The sequence below is a fragment of the Podarcis filfolensis genome, assembly GCF_964270895.1.
Source record: "Podarcis filfolensis genome assembly, chromosome: 3".
Lineage (NCBI taxonomy): Eukaryota > Metazoa > Chordata > Lepidosauria > Squamata > Lacertidae > Podarcis > Podarcis filfolensis.
The window spans coordinates 27,657,988-27,674,997 of record NC_139606.1 but is presented as its reverse complement, the minus strand read 5'-3'; the positions used below and the strand labels follow the sequence as shown (position 1 = coordinate 27,674,997).

The following is a 17,010-nucleotide window of genomic DNA, read 5'->3' as shown; positions in this document are numbered from 1 at the left end:
CGGAGAGGCGGAGCCGCCTTCCCTCCGTCGGGACTGGGAGCCTGGCTGGCTGGGAAGAAGGAGAGGCTCGGCCTGGGCGCGCCATGGTGGAAGCCTGGTATATGGACGAGTCGGCGGAGGACCAGCGCCAGGCGCACCGCCGGGAGCCCAACGAGCCCGTCAGCCTGACGCTGCTGCAGCAGCTGGGCGTCTTCTACTGGAAAGTAGGCAGGAGCGGGAGCCATTCCTGGCGCCAGGGCTCGGTTTGGAAAGGGGAGCAGGATCCTCGCGCGGATGCGTTTCCCTCCCGTCCAGGACGCAGCAGTCGGAGTCCTGTGCACCGCCGCTTGTGCGCTTTGGGTGCAGGCTGCGCGTACGCACACAAACATTCTCCCCCTCAAAGAATTTTGGGGGATGTAGTCCACCCCTCGCAGAGCTGCAGCTCCCAGCCGCTCTTAACGAACTACAGCGCCCAGAATTCTTTGAGGGGAGGAATGTGCTTTAAAGGTGCGCACTGCTGCAGTTCGGTTTCCAGTCGCCAGAGCTGGGCTGCAAGCAGAGACTAGGCACTTGCAATGTGGTAGAAGTTTGTTGGACTCCTAGCTGCCATCAGGTCCAGGGATGAGGAGAGATGCATCCGGACCACCTCCAGCCATGGGCATAGCCAGGATTTATTTTAGGGGGCAGGCTTTATGTTTGGGAGGGGTGTGCAGAACCGAGTTACCTGCAGTTGGTCAGTTAGCTAATTAGTATTTTTTATGCCGGCCCATGCCCTCAGCCATGAAGATCACTGGGTGAACTTGGGCCTGCCATGTTCTCATGGTTTAACCCAGGCATAGGTAAACTCCGGCCCTTCGGATGTTTGGGACTACAATTTCCATCATCCCTACCTAACAGTACCAGTGGTCAGGGATGATGTGAATTGTAGTCCCAAACATCTGGAGGGCCGGAGTTTGCCTATGCCTGGGTTAACCCACCCCACAGGGCTGTTGTGAATATAAAACCGACACAGTCCATATCTGTGCCCCCTCTGAGCTCATGGGAGGGAGGGTGAGAGACAGCTGTAGTTATCATTAATAATAGCATTTTTATTGTTGTTGATAATAATAACTCTCAAAGGAGTAACTCTGTTAAAGTGGTGGTAGCAAGAACAATAGTGAGTTGTGTGGTACTTTAAAGATGTAACATTTATTAATGCATAAGCTTTCCTGGACTAGAATCCACCTTATTTTTGAAATAATGATAATAATCATTTACTACATTTAGATCTTGCTTCTCTTCCAAGGAGCTGAATGCATACATAGTTCCTCAAATCTCTATTTTATCCCCACAACTTGGTGAGGCTGGTGTGAGGTCAAGAGATACTGACTGGCTTAAGTTTACCCAGCGAGCTTCATGGCTGAGTGAGGGCTTTTAAACCTGCCTTTCCTGCCTGTGCTCCAGCACTCTGCCCATGACACAGCGCTGCCTCTTCTTCCGATGTATGAATCGCCATCCCCAACAGGTGTGGAGAAAAACAGCCGTAAGCTGCTGGGCCCAGCGGCCATAAAATGCAGAATTACAGCCTGTGATAATTGTATGGAAAGCTTCCATGTGCCCAAGTCAAGCACAGCGACTCTTGACCCTCCTGTAAGTGCCAGAAATCCCCATATCACATGCTGGTCACCTGGTCCCTGAACAGTGTTTTTCTACTACACTGGCCACTTGCTTTGTTTCTGCTTAGCTTCAGCAAGGTGGCTGTATGATGTGCCCCCGGACCTTCTACAGTACTCTGTATTTCACATTTGACTACAGATACTAGAGCGTGAAATACAAAAGCAGTGAGTGTGGAAAGCTCCTATTGTTTCCTTTTGAAATATGTGGAGATTGGGGCTGGGGAAAAGGTTAGGCCCTTGCTTCCCTTGTATATTTGAATAGGCGGAGTGTACCGATGCAGACCTCAACTAAAGTGGATTGGGAGTATCTTTTGTGCTGTACCACAAATGATTGATTTGCTTAGCTCACAGAACCATAGAATTGTAGAGTCGGAAGGCACCATGAGGGCCATCTAGTCCAACCCTCTGCATTGCTCAAACCTCTGACCCTGAGATTCATGCTGTACCAACTGAGCTATTCCAGAGGTTAAAGATGTACATGTAGACAGATGGGCTAGCAAAACATTTTGCAGGCTCTTTTCCTGGGGCATCTTGTTTGCAAAGCAATGGTCATGGAAGTATTTTAAACTAAGTGTTCTCTCCTACAGTTTATTTTAGAGCAGTGGTTCTCAAACTTTTTTTTATGGGCCACTTGAAAATTTTGGGGTCTCAGAGGACCACTTTGTTTGTGCGTCTGTGTATGCAAGCTAGAAATCAAAGCACATCTCTTACATTTTTAAAAAATAATCATAGTCTTGACTTTCTAATCTGATGGATGTGCCAGCTTTGCGTGTAAGCTAAATTCTCCCCATTATTATATTATATTATATTATATTATTATTATATTTACATACCCCTCCCATCTGGCTGGGTTTCCCCAGCCACTCTGGGCAGCTCCCAACAGAATAATAATAATAATAATAATAATAATAATAATAATAATGATAAAGTGATAAAACATCAAACATTAAAAACTTCCCTAAATAGGGCTGCCTTCAGTTGTCTTCTAAAAGTCAGATAGATTTCCTTGACATCCCAAGGTGAGTGTAATGTTTGTTAGCTTTGGTCTCAGGACATTATTCAGCATTCCTTTTCCATATTTGGACTTGAGGGTGGCAAGGGATGGAAATCTCACCTTGCAACAACAAATAATAATAATAATAAATAGTATTATTTGTACCCCGCCCATCTGACCGGGTTGCCCCCAGCCATTCTGGGCAGCTCCCAACATATGAAAACATACTAAAACATTAAACATTAAAAAAACTTCCCTTATGAAAATCATGGCCATCAGGCTATGGCTTTATTTGCCTGTTCAATAATCTACCTCTGGTCAAAACATCCTCTGTCTCCATTGTCAGAAGAAGAAAGAAAAAAATCAATTGCATGGCCACATACAGTTATTCTTGACCGTTCTCCATCTGTTCCTCTAAGCACCTGAGTGGAGTTTGTGGGGGCCAAAAGTGATTTGCAGACCGGAGCTTGAGTACCTCTGCTTTAGGGTTTAGCATAAACCTTTGGGACTGCTCATTTAACACATATCAGCAAAGGAGTTTCTAGCACTGTTGCTGTAGTTTACATTACAATGTCAGTACAAACCATTGATTATCCTAGACAGGATGGGTGGTGAGTGGGCAGTGTGGACCTCCCATGAGCGCTGCGCTGCTTTCCTCAAGGTGCAACCCATTGCAATTATGGAACAAATACAGTTAAATCAGGACCCGGGCAGTATATTAAACTTGTGAAATAATCAATGAAGACCCCTTGATTCTTGTCGGCGTTTAAATTTAATCTCGTTTGTTTGCTGCGTCCCTGCTGCTCCCCCTATCAAGGCTAATTTTGTTGTTTTGGAAAGCTGCTCTGCCAAAGATGGCAGCCTGCCTGGAGGGAAATCCAGGAAGGGAAAGTTGTATAAAACAGCTGAGAGCTCTTCATGGATAGAGGCTTCTTGCAGGTGTAGCAGTCTTCCTTTAGGGGAACCCTGCTCTACTGTTGACAGTGGAAGGCCAGCTTCTCAACAATCCCTTTTTGATGAACAAAAGTGGTTTCAGAAACTTAGAACTTTATTGCCGGTTTCCAGAACTAGAGTAGCCAATGCTGTGCCCTCCAGAGAATTCTGGACTGTGAATCCCCACCACCTCCAACCATTGGGTATGCTCAAGATTGTCATCTGACCTAGCCTGATGTTTAACTGAGAGTCAATCACATCATTTGAAAAATAAGACTTTAGAGCCGCCTGGCCCCAAAATGGCAACTAGACATTCCATTTTGGCAACTATAACCTTGGTTTAAGGAGCCATTTGGCTCCTGGCTTCTATATCTTGAGTGTTTTACACGGGACGTAAGCAGGTAATAGCACCAGGGCTTTATTTTCTCAGTGGGACGCGGGTGGCGCTGTGGGTTAAACCACAGAGTCTAGGACTTGCTGATCAGAAGGTCGGCGGTTCGAATCCCCGCGTCGTGGTGAACTCCCGTTGCGCGGTCCCAGCTCCTGCCAACCTAGCAGTTCGAAAGCACAAACTGCAAGTAGATACAGTGGTACCTTGGGTTACATACACTTCAGGTTACACACTCCGTTAACCCAGGTTAAGAACTTTGCTTCAGGATAAGAACAGAAATCCGGCTCTGGCGGCGCGGCGGCAGCAGGAGGCCCCATTAGCTAAAGTGGTGCTTCAGGTTAAGAGCAGTTTCAGGTTAAGTACGGACCTCTGGAATGAATTAAGTACTTAACCCGAGGTACCACTGTAAATAGGTACCGCTCCAGCAGGAAGGTAAACAGCGTTTCCGTGCGCTGCTCTGGTTCGCCAGAAGCGGCTTAGTCATGCTGGCCACATGACCCAGAAGCTGTACGCCAGCTCCCTCAGCCAATAAAGCGAGATGAGCGCCGCAACCCCAGAGTCGGCCACGACTGGACCGAATGGTCAGGGGTCCCTTTACCTTTACCTAGTACAGTCGGAAGACTGACAATTGTGGGAATGTTCAGGGAGGCAGGAGAGGATATATTGCTTATTAATATCCTTCCTAACTTGCACTAGCAAGTTCCTTTACTTAGCAGAGTTTTACATTCACCTTTTAAACGCACAGCCCAAACCTTTCCCCGCATGTCCAATCTAGGAAAACAAGGAATGTTGTACTGGACTGCTACTTCTGTATCACATCCCACAACAACCTGCTCTGCAGAGTCATGAAAGCGTTTTGTACGTAAGGAGCGTTTGGGATGCAGCCGATCACAATGACTGCCTCGTTTTGAACATTTCTGTCACCAAAACCCTTTTCTTAATTCCGCAGCTGGATGCTGACAACTATGAGACCGATCCTGTCTTAGCAGAGATCCGGAAAGAAAGGAACTACAACTGGATGGATATAATAACGATACACAAAGATAAGCTTCCGAATTACGAAGAGAAGGTATAATACATTCTGTCTCTCGTTTGGGACTTGAAAAGGTTGCAAATGCTGGAACTCGCCACTAGAGTGTGTGCCAGTTTCAGACGTTTTGCGATTCTGCTGTTTGAACACTGGCTGTCCCTTTCCTGAGAACTAAGGCTGAAATCCTAGCCCTGCTTAACCTGAAAATAAGCCAAATTGAATTAAAAAGGGCTGACTTTGGAGTAGACATGGCTGGATTTTGCTGTCCGTCATGCAGTTGTTCTCCCTCCTGCCCTAGTGCATTTCAAAACCTATTATAATGGGAAGATATCTGCTTCCCTTCGGTTGCTGCCTATTATTTTTCTGACAGGGCTCCTGTACCTTCTTAACAGCTGGTGAATTCTGGAGTGCAGACTGGGGGATGAGTTGCACCTGTTTGATTTCTGCCTCCTATGCTGCTGTGAAAAGGCACAGCAAATGTGCTAGAAAAAAATGGAGAAAGTTGGCAGCAAGATGGCTGGCTTATGTACGCATGCGAATAACTTCCACCTTTTAACATGCAATTAAGTGAGCATTAGGGACGTGGGTGGTGCTGTGGGTTAAACCGCAGAGCCTAGGACTTGCCGATCAGAAGGTTGGCAGTTCGAATCCCCGCAACGGGGTGAGCTCCCGTTGCTCAGTCCCTGCTCCTGCCAACCTAGCAGTTCGAAAGCACGTCAAAGTGCAAGTAGGTAAATAGGTACCGCTCCGGTGGGAAGGTAAACGGCGTTTCCGTGCGCTGCTCTGGTTCACCAGAAGTGGCTTAATCATGCTGGCCACATGACCTGGAAGCTGTACGCCGGCTCCCTTGGCCAGTAAAGCGAGATGAGCGCCGCAACCCCAGAGTCGGTCACGACTGGACCTAATGGTCAGGGGTCCCTTTACCTAAGTGAGCATTTGGGAAGTTTTGGTGCCTGCTTTTTATAGAATTGTAGAGTTGGAAGGGACCCTAAGGGTCATGTAGTCCAACCCCCTGCAGTGCAGGGATATCACACTGAACATGGGGTGGGGGGTTTCTGGCCCTCCAGATGTTTGGATCAAGCTCCTGCCAGCCCCTTCCAGTGTGGTCAGTGATGATGAGAACTGTAGTCCAGTAATGTTTGGAGGGCAGAGGTTCCTCGTTCCCACGCAAAACCGTAGTTTGATGTGATTTTTGCTGCTTATTGGTAACCCCTAGACTACACTCCTCCATCTTACATCTGGCAAAGGCAGGGTGAAGTGAATGGGGTTACAGTATCCAAAGTTAATATAACTTGGCTTATATTCCACCTTTTCTCTAAGGAGCTTAATGCAATATCCGGTTCTCTCCACCCTCTCTGTTCCTCACAGCAGCCTTGCGAGGTAGGACAGGCAGAGAGAAAGCCACTCAGGAACTCCCATTTCATTTAACGTTCATTTCACTTTTAATTTGTATACTGCCTTTCTATATTACTACACACAAGGCAAGTTTACAAGCCGGAGAAACAACAACATAGGCAGCAAAGATCACACTTGTAATATCAATCTGATCCAGTACAAAATACGTCACAGCTACTTCAAAATAAACTGATATCAAACAAAGCAATATTCAGTTATCCATTAGAAGGTACAGTAATAGCAAACAGTAAAATTTAATTTTAGCGAGTAATAATTAAATGGCTTCCACTTATCAATTACAATAAAGAATTACTAAACTATAATCGATAAAAATAATGGTAAGTCACAATGCATAAAATACCACAAAACATAAAAAACCATATAAAACGATCAAATTGAGAAACAAGGACACACAACTATTATTATTATTATTAATAATAATAATAATATTTATATATCCCTGAACTCCTCTTTGCTAGAACTTGGATCGCTAACTGCTGCACCACACTGCCTCCTGAGGTGATGATATTACTAACTGAGCAAACTTCATTGCCTTGTACGCTTCAGGATTTCGAGCCAGACAGGATTCTTCTATAGGCTTAGATGTTCAGAGTCAGCAGAAGGCAAGACAGACTGCAAATATATGTTTTCTGCCGTTTTGTGTCTCTCTTGTTCTGTGAACGCTGAGATGAGGAGATACGACCTGAGCACTCTCACCTGGCGGTTTTACCTCCGGAGTGGCCAGGTGAAAAAGGAAGGCAGGGCTCCTGTACCTTTAACAAAGCCATGATTCTGCTGAAGTGAACAGGCTTATTTATATGTTCTGAAATTGCCTCTTCTACACAACTCTTAAAGGTGCAGGAGAGCCTCTTCTCCCTCCCTCCTTCCCTCCCACCACCACCACCAACCACCCTACTTATCTGGCAGAAGGACGTATGTTAAGCTTCTGAACAATTGGCCACACCGCTTCCTTGGGACATTATAAATGAAAGCAACAAAACTGGCTGGTTCTATTCTGGTAGTCATTATTCAGACTTCTCAGAAAGAGGGAGCTCTTCTGCCTCTCCTTGTCTGGTTGTCAAGGTGATGCGTTTTAAGTGCTATGAATATTTTAGTAATTTCGCGACTGGAGTGGAGTCTGAATGCCTACCCAGCTTATTTCTGCCAGGTTCTGCGATCTCCCTGACCCGTAACATGTCTCAAGAGCATTATCAACCTGGCAGCGCCGGCTGACGCACCCTCCTGAAAGCTCTAGTGCACTTCAGCTGTTGTCGGCTCACAAAATCATTCCGCCACTAAATTTAGGTTTTTCTCCACCCCCTCCCTCTTTGCTCCAGAGCTGACTAAGCACTTGAGGAAGCCGGTCAGTTGTGGTGGCACCTTTGGTTTTTTTTTAAAAAAAGGCTTTTACCGAGGGAGGAGCTGGGAAAGAGAATAATTCATTGGCAATTCCATGCGCTTCAGGTGCACCTAGGTAATTTTACTCGCAGATCCATCATGTAAAGAGTAGCTGAGTTGTGATACAGATCTGTGGTTTGGACTTTGTGGGACTCTTGAATCACCTCCATCCCAGCCTGCATGGGTTCTGGAGGGCAATAACATCAGCAGAGCCACAGGTCCTCTTGGGGTAGGATTGAGTAGCTGGGCGCTCAGTGAAACTGGCTGACAGGAGGAGATTCAGGGCAGGCGAAAGGGCCACCACTTCCTACAAACCACCAGTCATGGATTCCTGAGCTGGATCTACAATGACCTGCTTAACATTATTAGATACAGTAGTACCTTGGTTCTCGAACGGAATGCGTTCCGGGAGTCCGTCCGACTCCCGGAACCACTTGAAAACCAAGGCATGGCTTCTGATTGGCTGCAGAAGCGTTCTGCAGCCAATCAGAAGCTGCACAGGATGTTCGGCTTCTGAAAATGGTTCAAAAAACGGAACACTCACTTCTGGGTTTCGATCATTTGTTCGGGAGGCAAGGCATTTGAGATCCAAGGTATGACTGTATATCGTTCTAAAACGTCACAGGGCATACTTGTAAAATAGAGCATTTTTTTAACCCCCCCCATCAAAAATGGCTGTCTCCTGCTGGTTGCTCTGCAGCACCCTTGGGTATCACATTTTAACAACGCATTACGAACATTATAAGTAGGATTCCATGTGCCCATAATGCTTAGCAAAACCCTTCCTTAACATTAAAAACCACGTTTATTTATTTCTATTCTGACATCTTTATTGAAAGTTAAAAAGTACATAGTTATGTGTGCACTAAACATGGTGAGACATAAATGAAAGGGAGAAAAAGAAAAGGAGAAACATCACCCATGTAAAAGGGAAAGTAAAGGGAGAGGAGGCAAATAAAACCTAAAACTCTATACTGTAACAAAGTTGTTATTGTACTTCACCAGATCTTAACCTATTACAGTATTTTTAAGAATGGATTCCAAATATCGTTGAATTTCGTCCATGGCAAGTCTGCGTTTATATGCAAGTTCTTCATATGTTGTGAGTTTGTAGAAGTCTTCAATCCAGTTGTAGAAGGGAGACACATTTTTATTTTCCTAATTCGTCAGTATCAGTCTTTTTGCAATGGTAAGGGCCCGGAGAGTCGACTCGTATTGTCCTTTTATAAGGTTCCATGCGCTGGGCATATCTTTCAAAAGGATATTTTGCTCTGTAAATGTGAGGTTGTTCCATACAGTCCCTGTTGATGGTTTCAGTTACCTTCTGCCAAAAATCTTTCAATATAGGACAGTGAAAAAACATGTGTTTTAGAGAAGCATTATTCCTATTAAAAACTGTGAGTGTAGATTTGTCCCTAGTAGCCTTGGGCAACCTGGCGCCCTTGAGGAACATGACTGATGGGAATTGTAGTCAACGCTAACAATCATCCAGGTGTGTTTGGGATTGGCATGGGTCCAGTTGTGACCATGTGGAGATTTCTGGGTGCCAGGTTAGTGATTTGACACCTCCACCTGACTGCCCCCTCCAGCTTTCTTAAGCAGCTAAGCAGAAGAGCTTGTTTCTTGCATTTATCTCCCACCTTTCTCTCCAAGGAGGACCTGGTTCGCCCCCATCCTCATTAAGGATTAAGAGGCTGCGACTGGCCCAAGGTCACCCCGTGAGCTTCATGACTGAGTGGGGATTCGAACCCTGATCTCCCAGGTCCTAGTCCAACGCTCTCACCACTACACCACACTGGCTTCCTAGAGTACTTCTGCTATAGGGTAGCTATATAAATTTAGCAAGTATCTAAATATGGGGAAAGCGGAATGTCACTTAGAGAAGGACGTGAAATATTTTCCTTGAAGCTTGAATTTGTTTTATTCTGGATTGTTTTATTTGATGTTTTAATGTGTTGTGAACCACTTTGAGACTCCCCCCCCCCATTAAAATATAAAGCAGAATAGAAATGATGATGCTAATATACAAAATCTGCTCTGGACAATAGATCCAGTGTGATTAGTATCTACATGGTGCTTAGAGAATAACTTGCGCCTAAATATTAGTAAGACAAGGGAGATGGTGTTGGACTTGCAGAGGAAGAGAGGGGAACCTGCCCCGTTATATATCGGAGGGGGGGCTGTGTGGAGAGAGTCTCCTCCTTTAAATTCCTGGGAGTTCACCTTAGTGAGGACCTCACTTGGAAAATCAACATAACCGAGGTGGTCAGAAAGGCCCAACAGATACTCCATTTCCTCAGGGTCTTGCGAAAGAATAATATTAAACAACAACTGATGAACTCCTTTTACCGGTCCACAATAGAAAGTGTCCTTTCATATTGTATCACAGTGTGGTATGCTGGCCTGACAGCCACGGACAGAAAGTCTCTACAGAGGGTGGTGAATACAGCACATGATATCTTGGGCTGTCCCTTAAGTCCGCTAGATGACATCGCAAGGGATCGTTGCCTTAGGAGAGTGAGGAAAATTCTCAGGAATGACTCACACCCTGGCCATAACCTCTTTAATCTTCTACCCTCGGGCAGGAGATACAGAAGTATAATCAGCCATACCAACAGGCTAAAAAATAGCTTCTATCCATGGGCTGTTAGGCTGTTGAACGAAAAATAACATAGCGAAATTGACTTGCGAGGTGGTGTGTTGTTTGATAAGAGATTTGAGTGGGTTTTTTGGGGGGGAGGCTCATTGTACACAGGTTGTACAATGACAGTAAAGGTATTATTGTTGTTGTTATTATTATTATTATTATTATTATTATTATTATTATTATTATTATTATTATTTTCTCAGACTAAATCTGGAATAAGGACTATGGGTTTCAATTGGGAACTTCCTCAAAAGAGCGATCTGCAATATGAGATTAATGATTCTGCCCTGCCTTGCAAGGTTGCTGTTAGAGAATGCTGGTAAAGAGCTTGAAGAGCGCTCAAAGGGCTCTCCTTTCAGTGCCAAATATTGCATTATTGAGAGGGGCTTTGGGTTTCCTGGCGTAACATCTTGCAATCTTTACATGCTTTGCCGCTTGTAATAAGATTCGCTAAATGGAAAGCCGCTTCCTTCTCTCTTCCCTTCCCCTTTCCCAGATAAAAATATTTTATGAAGAGCACTTACACCTGGATGATGAGATTCGCTACATCCTGGAAGGAAGTGGGTATTTTGACGTTCGCGATAAAGACGACAAATGGATCCGGATTGCCATGGAAAAGGGAGACATGATCACGCTTCCTGCTGGCATCTATCACCGATTTACGCTGGATGAATCTGTATGAAATTACTTTCCCACCCTCACCCCCCCATAAACATCTACACAGAGTTGACAGAATTGTCTGCAGCTGTAGAACAGCATATTAATAACAAAACTCTTGAGACCTGCAGTGTAATCTGCTAAATTAAAAAATGTGTGGGTGGGATAATGAGGGAAGAACAGGCAATGGGTACAAAATCAGAGCCTGTGACCACTTTTATTTTTTAATTTTTTAAAGGAATTTAGGGCTGCATCTCAAGAGTGGGAACTGGGGCTGCATCATGCCAGATTTAGAGCGTTGTGAGTGGCTCCCATGAACAGGGTGCTGAGCTGAGCAGGGCTCAAAATTGAGAAGATCCTTAATTGAGACGATCCATTTGGGGGGTGCCAAATATTGGCCTCACACAGGGTGCCATATTAGAAAGATGACCATCTCTGGCTGCAGACATACCATACATTTAAAGCATGCCATTTTCCCCAGTGAACTAAGGGTACTGAGAATTGTAGCTCTGTGAGGGGTAAACTACAGTTTACCAGAATTTCTTTTTAGGCGGTGGTAGTGGGGAGATGTGCTTTACACGCCTGGTGTGAACACAACCTGTGTTTTGCCATATTAAACCTGTGGAGTAGGGTGGGGGGAGTCACTTGAAATTCATTGAAGGGATTCCCCCCCAAAAAATTTTTATCATCACTACCACAACCATAATCTCCAAGGAACTCAAGGAGAATGGGAATAGCTCTTCCCATTTTATCTCAACAACAATCCTGTGAGGTTGGCTTGGCTGAGAGACTGTGACCGGCCCAAGGGCACCCAATGCACTTCAGGGCTGAGCGGGGATCTGAACCTCAGACTTTCAGGCCTGGGTACGAGACTCTTCACCACCACACCACACGGGCTCTGCAATGTCTTGCTCTCTGTGCAACTCTGGTGAGGATCCCTCACTGCTATCTTGAGAGGGGTTTTCAGGGGTTCATGGGGAAGGGGACAGAAGGACCTCTTGTACGAATTGCCTTCTTCTCAGCAGACCACACCCTGGCTCTATCTCTCCTCATCTAAAGTTGCCTGCATTTATTAGTATAGAAAAAACAGCTTTTAAAAACGCTTCTCCCTACAGATTTTCCCGCCCCCAGTAATCCAGCAGTCCTACTTTTGTTGATAGTACTGACCAGTGCTTTTCTTTTCCCTAAAAAAATGTTTAGGGGGTGCTCTCATTTTCCTACTCATTGAAATACCGCCCTTCAATGAGGCCAAACTTAGATTCACAAAATGTTTAGGGGTATGTGTTCCCCTGTGTCCCCCCCCAGAAAAAAAACACTGGTACTGACTGGAAGTCATAAGTTTCTGCACCTTGTTGGTAATCGAGGCCTGGCAGCTTCGACCTCGGTTTGGTCATAAAGCCCACCTGTCTTCCAAGCTGCCATTCCCAACTCTCTGGGATTAGAAATCAATTCCTCAAGGTTCAGGCAGGGATAGTATTTAGAGCACATGCGCTTTCTCTGCTCTGCGCTGCTGCTGCTACCTTTGCAGTTAAATGGAGCACTCGTGTCTTCGGCCTTGTCACAAAATCCATCTTTAGTAAGGGATTGGTGTTGCCATAGCAACTATGCAGTGGAGCCTTGGGAGATCTGCTTTGCTCATCCTGTTCTCTGGCTTGTGAGGGATGTATAAAGCATTCGATATAGAAAGTTTAAGGTCACTGTCTTGCTACGGGTCTGAGGCCTCTGGCCGGCTCTTAAAATGAGCTCTGCGATCTATTGGTTTCCCTCTGCGTAGGAAAACTGGTGCAGGCCCTGACAATATCACGGCCCCCAAATTTTGTTGAATGTGCTTTGTCGAATCAAGAAGTTTTGCCTTGCTGTTAATATCGCCGGAAAGATTAGGTGGCGGTAAGCCAAGTTTTGCTCAGAGTAGGCCCGTTAAAGTTAACGTACTTGAGTTAGGCCTGTTCATTTCAAAGGGTCTACTCTGAGTAAGGGCGCTTCAGTGTTGAAAAACAAAACAAAACATGCAGTGTTAACTGCAGAGATGTTGCTGTGCATCAGCAACAGAAACTGGAGTCAGACATCTTATGTGTAAATTTTAAGAATGAGGAACGAGCAAAGATATCTCTCTTCTTACCCCTCCAACCTGCATGTATTGAATTGTAAATGTTAATCATACTGATTTCATGTAGGCTAGCATTGCAATAACTTCTGTATGTGCCCCAAGCCTTGTTCAGAGTTGGTTTTGCATTGAGCAGTACTCATTTTTGTTTTTTATAAAGAGCCAAAATTCACCTTGAGAAACTGTTCCAAACACAGAGCTAATATGAAGGGGGGGGGGGAGGGGAAAGCATTAAATGCTAAATTTTGGTGTGTCAGGCTGTTCCAAAAGGGGCTCCCCCTTTTGTGACTTGTTCATGATCTCTTTTCCATGATGGGTTTCTGGATGTTTTTGCCTTAGAGCAGGGACAAGGCGAAGCAATTTCACTTTGGTGTGTCTGCTCTTTGCAAAATGTGAATATTGCAAGGAATCCAAACACAATTAGGCTATGGGGATTGGGGAATGGGTATTTCAAATAAAGTAGCCAGTGTTTCTCCAAAGCTGGCTGTTTCCAAACCCTTCAGTTGGACTCAAGCCCTGTACTTTGAACCCCATTCCTTTCAGGGTTTTCATTCTTGTTTTGCAGAAGTAAACTGTGTTAAGTGTGAACTTTCTGTGTTTCTGTTCCCAGAATTATGTGAAGGCAATGAGGCTGTTTGTCGGAGAACCTGTGTGGACAGCGTACAACAGGCCTGCGGATCATTTTCCTGCTCGAGTACAGTACCAGCAGTCTCTGGTGCAAGCAGCGCAATAAACCAGTGGGAAGGCGCGAGACTCAGTTTCCCACAACTTCCGCACAATGGAAATTGCAAAATGGCCTTCTTAATGCCACCTGCTTATTAATGAGACGTTGGTTTCCTGCAGCTCTAATGTAGGGGAAGCAAATAGAGGGGAATGATTGTTCTGTTCTTCCTCAATCAATTGTTGGATGCAAGATGATTACCTTTCCTTTTCTTAAAAGCGGGAGAGATCTTTTTGAGCAGATCCGGAGGTTGCATTTAACTTCGACTAGTTAGTCCAAGGATCTCTCTGCTGCTCACGTAGTTAAATAATTCAGTTACACCTGAAGATTCATATAGTGTAGCTTTTCCAGCTTTGTGAGGGCACCAAGCTGAGGAAGGCTGATGACAAGGCAATATAAATGCTTACCTGATCTTGTTTTGCTTTTCAATACATTGTGCAGATTTATTCAGTTGAGGATAAGTTGATTTTTTTCCTTTTTAAAAATACAAATTCAAAACTAAACAAAAAAATTTTTTTCCTTCTAGTAGCACCTTAAAGACCAACTAAGTTAGTTCTTGGTATGAGCTTTCGTGTGCATGCACACTTCTTCAGATACACTTCAGATACACTTCAGATACTTCTTCAGATATCTGAAGAAGTGTGCATGCACACGAAAGCTCATACCAAGAACTAACTTAGTTGGTCTTTAAGGTGCTACTGGAAGGAAAAAAATTTTTTTGTTTTGTTTTGACTATGGCAGACCAACACGGCTACCTATCTGTAAATTCAAAACTGTTTGAATACTTTTTCAGTTAATCCAGTGCTGTGCTCATGCAAAGGGAGGGGAATTCACTTTGTGCAAACGCTGCTTTAGCAACAAATATTTGGGCAGAAACTATGAATAGGAACCTTATAACGCTGCCTTATCCAGTAGCCTGAGGTTGTGGTTGTTTTTAACAATCGAGCGGTACATAAATTTTATGAAATAAATAAGTTAATAGAACTACTGTGTCTCATAAATGAGTTGGGACAGACCAGGTTCCCTCTGTCTGGCTTCCTTAACTGTCTAAGCATTTGGATAAACAGAGTTCTTTTCCGCCTTAGGTGCAATCCAACAAAACCTGTTATGCATATTGAAGTCAGGTTACAGCAGCAAGTCATTGAAATACGTCTCTGGTCAATAGGTTATATCTGGCAGTACAAGAATGTTGCCCTTATCCCCTGCATGCCCCAAACACTTTCTGGAGGAATGAGAGATCTGCAGTAGCAGTGGGGGTGGGGTGAGGGACCTACAGTGGGGAAAGTCAGATGGAAGGAGTTTGCACAAGCCCTTGTGGGGTGGGAGGCAAGAGGAACTGGAACTCTCTTTGCAATTGTGCTACGCAGGGTATGCCCCAACAGCTGCACAGATTTGGTACCAGAACTAAGGTAACCACATTTTCTGCCGTTCAGCAGTGCATGGGGTATTGCTGGAAAATCAGAACACTGTGTCTTGTTTTAATATTTATGCAGATGACAAAAAAATTGAGCAAACAGTTGAGCACTTCAGGGGTGCGGTCCCCAACATATTTCCTCCCAAATATTATTCAGATTGCAGCCCTCCGCTTGGTTCGAAAACAGCAAAGTGGCCAGGATTCAAGTCTGGGGTGCATGATAACCGTGCACACATTTGGATCAGTGTTGTCTTCACTGAGCGATTCCTTCCGGACAGGGAGCTCACGATCGTGATTTCATCTGCCATTCCCCCCACGTCTCATTAGCTTCACTGCTGATATTTCAGTTTGCACATCTCTGTGTCAGGCATGTGTGGGCGTCGAGGGCAGCCGTGTTGTAGGACTGAGGCTTTCTAGCCTGTCGTGCCATTTGCTCACTGGAGAGAGGCACTTCCTTCCTTTCTTGTTTAACCCCGGCACTAATTAGCTGACTAGTTCAAGGCAGGGTTAGGTCGTCGGTGGCGCGTCAGCCGCAGGAAGTTCCCAGCAGAGCCCCCGCGGGCTGTTGTGCCGGCGGAAAAATACATGGCCACAGGCAGCAAGAGCCAGATGCCTGGACTCGAGTGGAATGCTAAAACCGAGAGGAGCTAAAGACCGTGAGAGGAGCAGGGCTGGGTTGCAGCAAGGACCCATCTGGCCTAGCATTCTGTCTCCTTCAGCAACCAGCTACAGCCTACTGGGAAATATACATTGGTGGGTGTTGTGTGGATGAATAAATATGTGTGGATGAGAGAGTAGCCTTGACAACCGTTTCCCACAGACACATGGGAGGGACCTGATGAGGAACGGCTGAAGGAGCTGGGTATGTTTAGCCTGGCAAAGAGGAGGCAGAGAGACAATAGCCATCTTCAGATATCTAAAGGGCTGTCACATGGAGGATGGAGCAAGTTTGTTTGGGTTGGGGGTGTTTACTGGGCTGTTTTTGTTTTTTAATTATGTATTTTGCATTTTTATACAGTGGTACCTCGGGTTAAGTACTTAATTCGTTCTGGAGGTCTGTTCTTAACCTGAAGCACCACTTTAGCTAATGGGACCTCCTGCTGCTGCTGCGCCGACAGAGGACGATTTCTGTTCTCATCCTGAAGCAAAGTTCCTATTTCTGGATTAGCCGAGTCTGTAACCTGAAGCGTATGCAACCCGAGGTACCACTGTATTGTGATTTTTTGCCATAGGGTTTTGGATTAGGATTGGCCGAGTACTACAAAGAGCACGTTGGCCAGGGAACAAAAACGTTTGTGCAGCTTCTCCGAGTTCAGACGTGTGTAGGTCAGGAAAGTGTGGGGCTTCAAGATGTGGGGGAACATTATTTATTTTTTAATGGCTTGACATTCTCCTTCAGAGGGCTGTGCCCCATAGTTGACCAGCCGCCGCTGTGTTGAATGTCCTTTGAAATCGTGGTGTGGCTCTCCCTTGTGTATCTCTGAAGGTGTGAAAGGGAAGGGAAGGGGCTGTTATTTGGGATTGAGAGTCAAAGAGAAGAAAAAACACCAGGTGGAGGCAAGAAGGTCCCCTTTGCAGAAATGCACCCTGGTGTGTTTGCTCCCAAGGGAACCTTCAGGTGAAACCATCCCTAAGTTTGCAAGCGACTGTAAGCGGGAGCAGGCTTGGTGTGGCCCGCTCACATCTACAGAA

The 17,010-nt window shown here is 45.3% G+C and overlaps 1 protein-coding gene and 1 long non-coding RNA gene across 2 annotated transcripts; one reads left to right on the top strand and one right to left on the bottom strand.

Moving 5' to 3' along the window:
- Positions 1-13,962, top strand: ADI1 (acireductone dioxygenase 1). Its single transcript, XM_083607483.1, has 4 exons — positions 1-203; positions 4,902-5,021; positions 10,919-11,098; positions 13,794-13,962. Exons 1-4 carry the CDS (start codon positions 84-86, stop codon positions 13,914-13,916), a joined length of 543 nt encoding a protein of 180 aa, XP_083463609.1. The 5' UTR covers positions 1-83; the 3' UTR covers positions 13,917-13,962.
- Positions 11,295-16,416, bottom strand: LOC310759799. Its single transcript, XR_014546501.1, has 2 exons — positions 14,679-16,416; positions 11,295-14,402 (listed from the first exon to the last, which is right to left on the bottom strand). It is a non-coding gene; the product is annotated as an uncharacterized lncRNA (long non-coding RNA).
- Positions 16,417-17,010: the final 594 nt, after the last annotated feature.

Bases quoted from the DNA above. Each gene is read 5' to 3' on its own strand.
- ADI1 (XM_083607483.1), top strand. From the start codon at position 84: ATGGTGGAAGCCTGGTATATGGACGAGTCGGCGGAGGACCAGCGCCAG. The intron at 204-4,901 runs GTAGGCAGGAGC...TTAATTCCGCAG, and splicing joins TGGGCGTCTTCTACTGGAAA to CTGGATGCTGACAACTATGA. The intron at 5,022-10,918 runs GTATAATACATT...CCCCTTTCCCAG, and splicing joins TTCCGAATTACGAAGAGAAG to ATAAAAATATTTTATGAAGA.